The sequence below is a fragment of the Megalops cyprinoides genome, chromosome 2 (assembly GCF_013368585.1).
Source record: "Megalops cyprinoides isolate fMegCyp1 chromosome 2, fMegCyp1.pri, whole genome shotgun sequence".
Lineage (NCBI taxonomy): Eukaryota > Metazoa > Chordata > Actinopteri > Elopiformes > Megalopidae > Megalops > Megalops cyprinoides.
In genome coordinates, this window is record NC_050584.1 from 41192437 (window position 1) to 41206573 (window position 14137).

General features: G+C 48.6%; 1 protein-coding gene across 1 annotated transcript in view; it reads left to right on the forward strand.

Moving 5' to 3' along the window:
* polrmt (polymerase (RNA) mitochondrial (DNA directed)) overlaps positions 1-14137 on the forward strand; it is a 49080-nt gene that overhangs the window by 16919 nt on the left and 18024 nt on the right. Inside the window, exons 6-15 of the mRNA XM_036521317.1 lie at positions 2927-3076; positions 3884-4051; positions 4145-4315; positions 4903-5142; positions 6147-6938; positions 7413-7535; positions 8161-8283; positions 9068-9247; positions 10781-10867; positions 12038-12151. Coding sequence (XP_036377210.1) covers positions 2927-3076; positions 3884-4051; positions 4145-4315; positions 4903-5142; positions 6147-6938; positions 7413-7535; positions 8161-8283; positions 9068-9247; positions 10781-10867; positions 12038-12151 — 2148 coding nt within the window. The remainder of the gene's footprint in view (positions 1-2926; positions 3077-3883; positions 4052-4144; positions 4316-4902; positions 5143-6146; positions 6939-7412; positions 7536-8160; positions 8284-9067; positions 9248-10780; positions 10868-12037; positions 12152-14137) is intronic.

Below are 14137 nucleotides of genomic sequence, written 5' to 3' on the forward strand. Positions count from 1 at the left end.
GAAGGAAAGGTAGTATAATCGAAATACTATAAAGAGACGCACAGAGCATGTGTTGCAGTTCTCTGACTCTCACCTGACCCCCTATGAAGTGATTGGATCAGCTTGTTAGGGCATATGTTATGTAGCCCAGAGGATAGTTTAGAGAATACAAGGCAAAGCATGAAGTCATTGTAGGATGCGTAGAAATGAGTTTGATGTGTAAGCATTGGTGGAGTCACTGAAACGTGGTCTGCCTGAAGAGCCTGTAATACAGCATTCAGAAGGCTGCACAGTCTGCACCATGATGGACTTGTCTTCACCCTGATGATTTATGCCCTGCATAACCTTTTGCTTTACTTTGGCTGCCTTCCATGCCGCTTTCTCTGAGGACACGTCTAATATCCGTCTCCTCCAGTGTCTCCAAAGTTAATAGTGCCTCAGTGCACCACATCAACTCAACTCCACTTAGCCATGAAATAGGTTCTCTCAGTATGGAAAGCCATATTTGCTGGCCCAGTCATATAGGAGAAGCCTACTCGCGAGTCAAAGTTTCTAACTTGCGTGGTATTATTAGCAATGCCTTTGATTTTACCAGGACAAATAAACAACACTTTTGGCTGGATTTCTTTTCAAACTGAGCCAGGAAGATAGTTAACACTATTTATTTCATATAAACATTTCTTCAGTTGCTAGCGGGTTAGCACAGCTGCCAAATCAGCAGTAAAATTAAGCAAGTCCCATTAACATAAAATACATGACTAAATATGCAGTTAGCAAATGGACAATTTTTATGGTGTGTTTCTTGCAGACAATATAGCTATAAAAGATGGCCTTAATAGTGGAGAATAAAAAGCCACAGCAAGCTAAAATAATGTTAGGCAAACAAAGCCGTGGGCCATTGTCTACAGCTCTGCGGTGCTTGCAGTATGCAGAGCTTTTTTTCCAACACTGCTGGAGTTGAGTGTTTATTGTGAGTATCCAGCCCCAGTGTGAAAACATCCTTTGATGTATTCAATGATAATAACCAGAAAAACGGCCTGCGGACCACAAGCCTGTTAAATAATAAATGACAACAGGCAAAACCATTCGGTACCACAAAAATGGCACTCTGTTTGACCAAAAAAAGCTGTAAATGTCTAATGAAGTTATCAGGGGCCCTCCTGTGGCTGTTAGCCAAGTCCTTAGTATACTTAAAACTAAAACTGAGCACTTCACTCCACAGAGGCATTTCTGTTTAATTAGCTCCAGTCAGCACAATGGTGCATACTCCTGGTTTTTCTCCCACATTAATTAAAGCTGTTGTTTGGTTCTGCTGTTTGCCCACATGCTCTCCACATTCTCGTCACAGTCAGTTGACCCAGTGGGAAAAGCGCAGTGGACCCACTAGCGTCCATTTACCTGCAGATGTAATTAAGCCACCCACCGGGGCGGAGTGGGGGTGGATTTGCCATGCATGTGTGAGAACTGCGAGTGTGTGTGTGTAAGAGATTCTCAACAGAGGTGCCTCCAGATAATTTTTAAAAATCTTTTGAGAAGTAAAAATCTAGATTAGATTTAAAAAATCTAAAAGAAGAAGTAGAAACAGATGTGCTTCACATATGTGTTAAGCAGTATGAGTAAAGTGTTAATTGGCTTCAGTAATTTGGACATTATACTATACTATAGAGTTATTCTAAACATTGGTCCCAACACTGTTTAAACAGCTGAGTCGGTTGAGTCAGATATAATACTATAATAGATGTAGAGTTAGAGAATTCTGAATGTGTGGTAAGTAACAAATCATTTTTATGAAGAATAAGTAAGCTCATTTCCTTATTACGGTTTCCACAGTGAGTCAGGTATTGCCTTTAATTTTCTTCCTGAGCCTGTCGTATTGATCAGGAGCTGATAATGCGCTGTGCGTGGCAGTCTTCTGTGTTCCAGACTCCCAAGCACATCCTGACCTGACAGAAGCCCTCCCCTCACTGTACTCTGTCATTATTCAGATCACACCCACTCTTTGCCAGGGCAAGGCTGAGAACATGCACGCACTGACTTCTCTCACCAAAACCGGAGGCAGACAAGCCATCGATTGCCTCTGCTCTCCTACATTTTTCAGTCTCTGTGATTGTAGAGAAAAGAGTGGTTTTGATGTTGTGCTTTCTTCATCATCATAACTCTTGCCAAGATCCATAACAATTAGTTTGTGTTATGGAGTTATGGTGGCATAGACAATGGTCCATGTTTTAACTGGAGGGTTGGAGAAAGTGGGAGCTGCAAACTTATGACTTTAAGGAAATTATATTAGTGCAAGCAATAAGGATCCTACGTAACAAAGGACTGTTATGTATGAATTATCAGTATTTTACATTTACCATTACACATACATGTACCTAGTCAGTTTGCATGAGAAAAAAACGGTGACCATTGTGCTAGTCATGCATTATTAAGTGATCCATGCAAAAGGACGTCATATATTAGCCTATATTCTTTGTGGATGTATACTTTTAAAGAGATGCTTATTATTACTTGAATTTTATTGTTTATCATCTTTAAAAAATTGCAGAAATGTTCCATTAGAATCAAAGGATTTCCCCATCAAGGTGTCAAAATGTTTGGCTACCAATAAGAAAGTGATGCTATTATGAGCCAATTGGAGACATTTTTTAAAAAATTCATTGTTATTATTGATCTTTAAATGGTTTCATTTAAAGAACAATAGTATGATTTCACAAGGTTTCATGTATTTAACTCCCATAGGGATCACCAACCAACTAATCAGTTTACTAGCTAACTAGTTGGGATCAGGGCTGCCATGGTAAAATTGTATGTTTGTCATGTAATTTTGAGCTAATATCCAATTTGGTGATGTGACACCCATTGAGACGGTGGAGTAATCAGTGTGAACCCTAATGTTCATTCTGCCCCCTAGCCTGACTGTGCGCGCTACATATTTTCTGTGTTTCAGAGGGACAGTGTTGAGTATCCTAAACTGGACTTTAGCCTGGCGGAGCTGCAGGAGAGATTCGGCCGCCAGCTGGCCATGGAGCAGGCAGACACCGTCACCATTGAGTCTGTGGAGGCCCTCAAACCTGTCACTGAGCGTATGGCCAAAATGGTATGTCATCCACAGACATGTCCTTGTTCAGTCTCATAGACCTAATGTTTTGGCCTTTTTTCAAGAATGTGTACGCTAATTCCAGTTAGTTCTTCTACTCTGAGAAAAGTTTCATTTAAATCTTCATTACAGAGGTTGAAAGTTATGTATTCAAGCCAGGTGTGAAACTTCTCAAGGAATGCAAGAGGCTTCTGTGCTGGCATTTACAGTTTAAACTTGCTCAGCGTCTCCTGACAGTGTGTCAGAATTGAACTAGTGGAAGATCCCGGGTGGTCATGCAACATTTACATCCGGAGGAAAGGTATAATAATGTATTCTAATGGAGCCCTGCTGAGAATATTGTGAGTCACCTTCACTACCACAGGCCAGCTTGTCAGCTCTGTGCCGTCAGACTGCCCTCCTGGCGGCAGGAAAAAGGTCCTCTGGATGAATCTATGACCCACTTTTAAACTCAAGGCTGTTTCCTCTTCACTCTCTTTCTGTCTCTTTCTCCTCTCCACCCCCTTCCCCCCCCCCCCCCCCCCCCCTCTCTCTCTCTCTCTCCCTGTCCCTGGGTCTTTTGTCTCATTCATTCTCTCTCACCTTCTTTCTCACCTCCTCTCTTTGAGCTTTAACTTCTTCGTACCTGTAATTGTACTTTAATGGTCACCATCTACACAATGGCACAGTTCACACCAATCTGAATTAAAATTTCAGTAGGCAGTCACCATGGTACATGGATTCCTTATTATTAAAAAGTGCAAATCCTAAAAACATATCTAATTCTAGCTGTCAGATATACACTGGATGCTGTTGTCCTTGTCTCAGAGAGAGCAGCTGGACGATCTCCGCTCACACTGGCACAAAGCACTCCTGAATGCTCTGAGGGAGAGTAAGCTGATGTTGGCTAACAGTGGCATGAAGTACTGGAAGCTGAACGTGTACCCCTACCTGTGTCTGCTGGAAGACAGGGAGTATGTGGATATAATGCTGCAGGTGAGAATGACCGGCTGACAGCAGGACACTTTCCCCATTCTTGTGTCTTTGTATGTATTTATCACTGCTCCATCTGCTCCCGGTCTCCCTCAGGGTCTGTGCAGCCTGCCTCCTAATGGGGAGTCCCTGCTCATCCTGGCCAGGGACCTGGGCAGCAGGGTCTACAACAAGCTCTGCATCCGGCAGAAGAGCCAGAGCCACATGGCCGACAAGCTCAAGCGCATCTACGATAGATACGCAGAGCTGCTGGCCAAGGACATGGAGGTACGGTGTAACGGAGCCGGCCGACGCTCAGCAGCAAAGGCTCTCCTTTCACGTAGGATCCTGCTGCTGCCACCTCCCCCTCCCTCTCCCACTCACTGTGCAGTCAGGGACAGACCTGGAAGGGGAGCCTTGTGTTGTGACGGTTCATTCTGCAAATTGATATCATTTGCATAATTGCTGTCATCACTACCGACTGCAATAGTGGGGCTCTCTAGTTTATTGCGGTTATTATTTTGTTTGAGCGCCACAGATGATGAGGGTTGTTGGCTTTGGATGTGTCTTTTAAGTGGTAAGGAGCATTAATCCAAAGGTCTTTGGTTTGATTCCCTATTAGGGCACAGTTCTTGTGTCCTTGAGCAAGGTACTCAAGCGGAAACTTTGAAGGTTACTTTGAGCAAGACTATGTGTTAAATAAAAGATATTTTGCTGAAATATTTTGTTCTAGAGACAATTCACAAATATGTTAATCAGACTTCCAAAGATCATTCATTGGCAAGTTGATGATCAATTAATCAATGGCTCTACCACCTTACTAGAAAGCGCTTTATTGTTGAACTGTTTCTTATGTGTTTCCTTGAACTTTCCAGAAGTGCAACGTTTTGCCTCGGGAGCGCTGGGTGGAGCTGGAGGCAGAGATGAGCTCCGGCCCCACCCTCCTGGGCGACGACTCCCAGTGGCCCCACATCCTGCTGGCTCAGCTGGGGACTCACCTGGTGGATCTCATGGTGCGCGAGCTCAAGGTGCAGGGCAACATCCTGAGCCCCTCCCAGGATAAGAAGCTGATCCCCGTGCTGTACCACATGTACACCTTCCGCAGCAACCGAAAGGTAAACGGCACCCACCAGCCGGTTTTCACTCCTGACAGTTCACGTACCGGGAAGCAAAGTGAGGACATCGTTAATTGTATTTCATGACAGGAAATGGTCCGTGGATGAACGCTCTCTGATCTGAGCGGAAGAGAATAGGGTCAGTCGGTGTCGCCCGTATTGGATGACGTTGGTTTTTGAACTGGGCAGTCTGTTGTGGCTCCCAATTAAAATGAGCTCTCTCTCACACTTCAGCGCCTTCAGATTAGCTTTCCCTGCCCACACAGCTCATACGCATCTGAATTATGGAAAGGCTTTCCTGCGAGAGTGGACGGGGTGCAGTTGGGTAAGACGAATGGCTTCAAAACGAATCCCTTTTTTACCGTGCCCTTAATTGGCTGGGTGATTTACTGCCCTGGGACACTAAAAGGTTGACGGTAAAAATGAAGACACTTTCTATTTTCTCCTCCTAGTCCCATTCCCGCGAAAGAAATGAGCGCCGTCTCGCAGCGTGGTCTTGATAGGCTTTGACAGAGGAGCGCGCTGTGGGTTGCAGAGCTCAGCGCGGGCTGAGGGCAGGCCCAGTAGGACGGTGCTGTAATGATTTTGCTCGTCATGTGGAAGGTTGTGTCACCGCAGGCCTGATCACTGAGGTGTTCATCAAGGCATCTCCACTTGTTTTTCCTGAGCGTTCACGCTTCCCTTGAGTCCATCATTACCCGCCTTTAAGCAGCGCAGCGTTTCGGGCTGTGCGCTCTACGCTGCACGGCCTCTGCTCGTTTAGGTTGCGAAAGCTGTAGAGATCAGATTCTCTGTCCGTCGGAACAGAATGAAGGAGCAGCTTTCCTTTGCCTTAATAGTATTTACTTTTAGATTAGACAAAACACCAGCATCCTTTGCATATTCTTGGTACTGATGTAAAAAGGAAAGCCTTGGACTGGTGCATTAATAGAACGAGTTCGTGTTTTGTTGAAAATGTCCTTTCTTTGCTATTCATTTGTTCTCCGCAATGTTTTAATTGATAGATTGGCTTCATCAAGCCGCACCCAATCCTGACACAGATACTGTCTGAGGCGATGGAGACCAAGCTGACCTTCGACTCCTACGTGATGCCGATGCTGTGTCCGCCCGTGCCCTGGACCTCCCCGAAATTCGGGGCGTACCTCCTGACGCCAACCAAGCTAATGCGCTCGTCAGAGGGCGCCGTCCAGCACCAGCTGCTCCTGGAGAGGTGCCAGGATCAAGACCTCCACGCTGTGCTGGACTCCCTTATCCAGCTGGGCAACTGCGCTTGGAAGATCAACAAGCCGCTGCTGGACATCATCATCAGCATCTTCAACGACAAGGGCAGCGAGAAGCTGGACATCCCGCCGCCGCTGTCCGAGGCCCCCCAGGTGCCCCGCTTCAACCCCCTCGACCAGGCGCAGACCCCAGCGGAGAAGGCCTTCATGAAACGGGAGGTGGTCAGGTGCAAGAAGAGGGTGGCTGAGATGCACAGCCTCCGGATGGACGCCCTGTACAAGCTGTCCATCGCCAACCACATGCGCGACGAGGTGTTCTGGTTCCCGCACAACATGGACTTCCGGGGCCGCACTTACCCCTGCCCGCCATACTTCAACCACCTGGGCAGCGACGTGACACGCGCCATCCTGCTGTTCGCCGAGGGCAAGCCCCTGGGCCCCAAGGGCCTCGACTGGCTCAAGATCCACCTGGTGAACCTGACGGGCCTGAAGAAGCGCAGCTCGCTGGCGGGCCGGCTGGAGTACGCCAACAGCATCATGGACGATATCCTCGACTCGGCCGACCGGCCTCTTACTGTGAGAGCCTTTTACCATCTTTTTTTACCAGCTCAGCAAGTTTGAATACCACAGAGCACTCTATTGTCCTGCAGACAGCCTTTTTGTTAATGAGCCCACAGAAAGTTGTGCTTCCAGGAGGAGTGCACAAGGACTCTTTGGAGTCTTGGTTGTGAGGATGATAAAAGAAAAGATGTATCAGCTAAAAATACCGCTTCCAAATTGACCAGCATCTATTTCCAGCCTTAGATGATCACAGCTGTGACGATGTTTGTTCTTCACAGTTTATTTTTAATAAGTTGTGAAATTTCCCCATTTACCTTCGCAGCAGTTTCTTCCCACTTCTGGCTCATCAGAACTTTTTCACGTTTCTCAGGGTCACAGCTTGCTAATCAGCTGGTGTCTATTTTCGTGTGGACAGGGGTACAGTGAAGGTCTGTGTTGAGCTAGAGGTTGCGTGACACGCATGTTTTGTGGTGTTTGTTTCTGATGCAGGGGAAGAAGTGGTGGATGAGCGCGGACGAGCCCTGGCAAACCCTGGCCTGCTGCATGGAGATCGCGAACGCTTCGCGGTCACCTGACCACACGCAGTTCATCTCCCACTTCCCTGTGCATCAGGTACGCCGCCCCTCAGAGCGTGATTCAGCTGCGCTTTGCAACGCGCCATAAGAGACTTGTGCGTGCGCTATTTTTGTCAGCTCCTCTATCGAGCTTGCCGAGGCCGCATCAAAGCCATTGTCATTAAGGAGTTGTCACTTGTCACTAATTGGCATTCTTATTCCAGTTGACCCCGTGGCTGTAGGAAGCTGCGTCTGATTGTAGAGACCTCAGCTGGCCTGGCTGCTGGCTTGACCTCCAGTGCAGCTCTTTACTGCATGTATTATCTCTCACTGGGAGGGCGGAGCTGGTGCCTGGCAGGTGCATGCGGTAGTCGTGCCCAGTTTAATGCGAGGAGCTGACTGTGTGTCTGGTGCACGTGTTGCGTGGCTTCATCCTAATTCCACTCATATGCTGCCTATTTTTTATGCCAGATTCATGTCCAGATGTTGGTTTTTAGTATGCAGGTGACTAGAGAGGAGCATCCCACTCACACTGGACATGTACATGCTAGAGAGTATTGGCGATATAATGATGTTTGATAACTTCATCAAAAGATCTGGCTGTTGCTTTACCCACCCTGTTTCCCTTCTTCCCTTTGTCTCCCCCTCATCCCTCTTCCTCTCTTCCTCTCTCTCTCTCTCAGGATGGCTCATGTAATGGCCTGCAGCACTATGCAGCCCTGGGTCGAGATGTGATTGGCGCCACCTCTGTGAATCTCATGCCGTGCGAGGTGCCCCAGGATGTCTACAGTGGCGTGGCGCAGCAGGTCAGCATATGAGCACCAGGGGGCGCCGGTCGGCAGCAGTGTCATTGATTGCCCGAGGTCCCCCATTCATCGTTGTGTCTGCTCCTCTCCCTCTGCCTTACATCAGCTAGTGCAGCAGGGGTCAGTTATATGTGACTCAAAATGCCTTGACAAATGAGAGCCATCAATCCAGCTATTTTAGTATGTAGCAGAATTCAAAGTGTATGTTAATTTTGGTGAAAAAAAATAACCAGAATGTATAAAGAAACAGTTGTTGTAATCTATTGAATGATTGATTTCAGTGCCCAGATAGGCCAAAGATGGTTTGCATAAAAACATTGCTCCATGCCAACATAATCAAGTCACACTGGCTGTAGCTGCAGAGTGCGTTGAGAAGAGCTCAATGAGCCCAGCGACTGTCAGAATAGTGCTGTGTCAGTGTTCAAGCCTCTGGCTTAATCTCGCCGTGCATCTATAGCACCACCGGGGATTCCTGATTAAAACCAGATGAAATGGGGTTTGATCTATGGGAGGATAAACAGGCAGGGGACTGTCACGCTTCACTAAGCACTGCTCTCTGGAAGGCTCCTGCATGTTGAACGGTTCGTTTTTTTTCCGTTCCCCTCCACAATGACTTAAGGTCACACCTCCAGCGGGTTCACAGAAGGAAGGAACCTGTCTGTCCGTTTCATCGTCAGGAATTGTGTCGGGGGGTGAAGGCCCGGGGATCTGCGAGGGTGTGCGGAGTGGTGTGGGGACGGGGCAAGCTCACGCGTGCTCACGCCGGTCTCTCTCGCCCCGGCAGGTGGAGGAGTTCCGCGCCCGCGACGCGGCGAAGGGCGTGAAGATCGCCCAGGTCCTGCAGGGCTTCATCAGCCGCAAGGTGGTGAAGCAGACCGTGATGACGGTGGTGTACGGCGTGACGCGCTACGGCGGCCGGCTGCAGATCGAGAAGCGGCTGAAGGAGATCGATGAGTTCCCCGGGGTGAGGCCCCTCCCACGCAGGGAGAGCAACGAGTCAGGGCGCAGCATGACAGATCTGTCCAATCAAAACAGTCCTTCTAAACGCGCTGCGTGTTCATTTCCACCTCTTTCATCCCAATAGATGAGCCTAATGTGAAATTGCTGATTCCAGAGTAGGTGAAAAAAGAGGAACATGGGCATAAAAAATACAACAAAATACATCATCAGTACAAAAACATTTATTAAACCAGCAGACAGCAGCCCGCTTAGTGAACTGTTGCCGTATGTTCAATGACTGGCCATTAAGAGTAGCCCAGAAAGAATGTAGTATTTCAGTGCCATCAGTACGCCTACCACCTGAAACCTGTGGCTCTTCTCCAAGTATGATTTGATACGGGATTTAGCGTAAGTTACTTTTTAACTGAAACTGTAGACTGAGTGCTGCCAAGCTCCAGTAACTTTGATTCCTTCCTCCTAAAATGGCCTATGGCCTACTGCAACCCATGATGGGAGGAAATGGTAAAATCAGTCCAATTACGGCTAATAATTAGTTCAGCTAGGAATCTGTGAACAATATAATGGAAAATCATCATTACCCCACAGTGGCAGAGAAAGCAGTACTGCAGGCTGGGGAGCAGCTCTAGAGACTCATCACACTAATGATATTGATGGCTGTAACGATCATGCAGATTATTACAGCAACGCAATGAAGTCGGATGGTAATTCTTATAATTACTTTAATAACAGTGCTCTTAAATTATGATAAATGCTCATTGGTCCACAACAAAGAAGGGTGCGGATGCGCTTCATGGTGATGGTCGCAATTTAAAGTAGTCGTCCAGTAAGCACACAGTGCGATTGGCTTATGATGCTATAATGTTGTGGTGTTTAACTTTGAGCTCCCTGGCCCACCGTTGTCCCAGGCCATTCCTGTTTATCTGGCGGCAGCTCTTGACTGTCGCGGTAGCTGTGGTGGTGATAGTTCACGAGTGTGGCTGTGGGCTGTGCGCCCCTGGCTCTAGAGTTGCCTCTGATGAGCTGCAAGGTGGAGCCAAGGGACAGGCAGCAGCTGTGTGTTGGTGTGTCGCCCTAAGGGCAGGCCTTCTCCAGAGAGCCCGGGGCCCGTCTCTTTCTCACACACACGCACGTCCCTACACACAGCAGCTCCACCGCAGCCTTAATGTCACTCGTTCACACTCTCTCTCACACACACACACACACACACAGGGCACAGGGCACAGGGCACACGCACACACACTGCGCTTAGGGAGGAAGCAGCTTTATTAAGGCCTCCTGTATGTGGATATTAGAGACCAGGGTCTTTCAGATGCATTGAGTTCAGTATCAGAGTCCTGTATTTTTGCAGTCTGCTGAAAAACATATGGGTTGAGTTAGTAAATAATAAATTAATTTAATTATTTATTTTTTTCCTCCTCTCCTGCTTCAATGTGAGCTGATGTCATTGATATAGACATGCCGCTGAGATTTGTGTTGTCCAGTGTCAGTGACTGGAAATGTCCACAGCCTGTGTTCATAGTGCATTCTGTCTCCCCAGGAGTATGTGTGGGACGCTTCGCACTACCTGGTCCATCAAGTGTTTAACAGCTTGAAAGAAATGTTTACTGGAACCAGGGAGATCCAGGTATGACACACAAACACAAAATCAACACACAGTGGCAAAGTCAACACGCAAACACATTATAGATACGTCATTCAAGGAACAGGTCTGTGGCCCACTGTCTGGCCTTTGTCAAGTGGAAACAGAAGTTCAGTGCTTTAACCCTGCACGAATCCATCATGTACGCTCACCCCGAGGTGTGCAGTGTGCATATTAAAAGCCTGCACCTGCTGTTGGGTCATGCATTAAATCCTTAAAAAAAGAATGATGTTGCTGGCTTAAGAACCAACCACCCACGGCTTCTGCAGCCCCCCCAGGGGCCTGCTCAGACAGCCTGATCTAATGTGAAAAATTCCCCCCTCCATCTGCAGGATAAGTTAACTTCTAAATGGGTCAATCCACGCTGAGTTGCACAGCAGTGTATGCAGGAGAGAGCAGCAGCAGTTAGGTAGACGATCAATCCCCTCCCCCCCCTCCTCCATTGCACCTGGGAGCGCTGGAGTCGAGGGGGAGGGGGAGGTGGTGGGGGGGGGGGGGGGCGGGTGGGCGAAGAAGGCAGTGAGACAGTCTGATGAATGGGCCAGGTTTGGGCCTGACTGGTCGTGGGATTTGAGGAATTTGTCTTACACCGAGCGTGGGGAGAACCTGTAGGGCCCTAATAGGGCTCCCATTTCTTGGCAAATCTGTGTCAGGGATGCGGGCCGGGCTCACACTGCACCTGGGTAGCAGCAGGTCCCCATCTAGAGCTGAAAGTAATTTCAGCAACAACTGTCCACCTGTGTACACAGCGCTCTCAAAGCCCTCTGCCTAAAAGACCTTCATTAACATTTAACAGATGAAGCCATGTAAACATCCCATTGCAGATTTAGCAAATTACAGCTTCAGACCTGTCTGAAGGCTGATTGAATGTCTGATTTGCAGTAGTGCAATTCTCAGTTCGAAGAAATTCCTTGTCACAAGGGAATCCACTTCAGGCATATGCAGCTGTTCCACTGGGGTCGTAATCATGCCGTATTGAACGCCGTCATTTATACCCAGATGTTTCCAGACCCCGCCATAGAGACGTAGTTCTCCTTACCGCCTTTAACAGTAATGTATGCAATGAATGATGAAACTTTCCTTTGTCTCACTGAGCCTGGCTTGCTCTCTCTCTCTCTCACACTCTCTCTCTCTCTCTCTCTCTCTCTCTCTCAGGACTGGCTGACTGAGAGTGCTAGACTGATAGCCAAGTCAGGCAGCACAGTGGAGTGGGTGACCCCGCTGGGCCTGCCCATCGTTCAGCCTTACCACCGCACCAAGAACCAGGTGGTGAGTACGAGATTCGGCCTTCCAGCAAGGTCACAGTATTCCCCTCGGCTGTACCCAGCGTTCAGCATTCAGAAGTAAGCACAGCCAATGTGCTGTATGGCATTTGAATCAGCATGCTCATACTTTTCAGCCGTTATTACTGTCAAGGGATAGTGAGTGCTCTTTTATGCTGCTTTGGTGCCCAACAGCAGTGATGTCTCCGGTCACGTTTCCACCGTAAAGTTGATGGAAATTACTGGGGGTTTCACTTTAAATTGAGCCACCCCCATCTGCGTGCTGCCGTCTCGGCAGGGCGGGCTGTTTTGCTGCGGTGTCGTGCCGCGGTGCAGCGGGAGGGGGGCCGGCACGCATGCCTCCACCTCTCCTGTGACCTTAATTACGAGCAGCGTGCGGTTTCTGAAAGGTCGCGTGCCGCTGGAAGTGAAACAATGGCCGTCCTCAGCAGTCGCTTTTCCTTCACGGTTTCCCTCGAATCTTGTCCCACGGTGTTACGATAGTGGAACGGCACAGCGGAGTCCCTGCTGTAGAGGCGTTAAGCAGAGCTTTTTCTCCATCTCCCCGGAGATCGTCTGACAGGGCAGAACTCTGACTGGCATCTCTTAACATACGTTTGGCAGCGGGTGATCACGCATCTCGAGGATTGGGTGGGGTTTTTTTTTTTTTCGGTGTTACAGAAATAGACATCAGCAGTGTCTGAGTAGCATTTGCTTGGTGCATGCGTTTGCTATACGTGCTTGCTCTGCATGTAATTAGTAAGGTCACGTGGGGAATCGTGGATGATGTGGGTGTGTGGGGGCAGGATTTGCTCTTTCATCTGTGAAAACTGCATTTGCTGGTAATGCTCTGCGCGAGTTCCAGCAAGTAAACAAGGGCTCATGGTTATGCATGTGCAGAGCAAATGAGATGCGCGGCGCGGCCGTTCATTCAGGACTTCCTCGGGGATGTGCAGTGGGGAGAAGGCTGCATGCGATGGGGCGGGGCTGGAGGCGCGATATGGGCGAGGTGGGAGAGCGCGAGCGGCCCAGCGCATCTCCCCGGCCCAGCCCCGCATACATCAGGAGGACACTCTCAGCGCGTCACCGTGGGGCTCCTGTGCCCTCCGTCCCTGTCCCTACCCCAGCCACCCCATTAGTGACGTCCAACAGGCCTTTTCACAGGCCCGCGGTCCCTCAGGTCTCCATTGGCAACCACCGGAACTAATGTGTAACAGTCCTCCAAACGGCTTTGGGTCTGCTCGCTGCTAGTTTGCACATGTTCGGTGTGACGAAGCGGTGACCTTCACCGAGAGCAGGGTCCCATAGACCCTGGTAGACGTCCTTCAGCAATATGATGGATTCTTCAGAACAAGCCGAAAATATAATTAGTAACTTGAAATGCATCTTAATTTAAGAGTGAATGATGTATAACAATAGCACACACATGTACAAACATATATATATATAACTTGGGATGATGTCCAAACATGATTGTTGTTGTATGCTATAGCTACTGTAAGTGCATAATTACAGTACACACAGGGCATGAACCACAGCCAGGTTTAACACACAGCACAGCACGTTATGCCTAAAGGGGTGGACCCCTCCTCTTTTTCTGCGTGGGGCAGGGTCCAGAATCACAGACACCCCTGGCTGAGAGAAACGTACCTCATGTGAAATGTCACACAATACAAAGAAGGCCTGTCAGTTTGGCCCGGCCCTGTGGGCTCTTGCAGGCTGGCGGTCCGAGTCAGACTGGAGTACCGGAGGAGGCAGACGGTGAGCTGCTCCGCGGCAATGCCCAGTCACCGATAGGCTGTGCTGTCCAGGGCGGCGTGTTCTCGTTCTGCTCTGTGATACCAGCTCATTACGTTTTATTGGACTTTTATGGAATTTCTGATGAAGCTCGCCATGAATCAGAGGGAGCGGCATCTCCTCATGAATTCTTCATCGCTTAATCGTTTTTAATCACGGAGAACTGCGCCCGCCACCCCATCTCATTTGGCTTCCT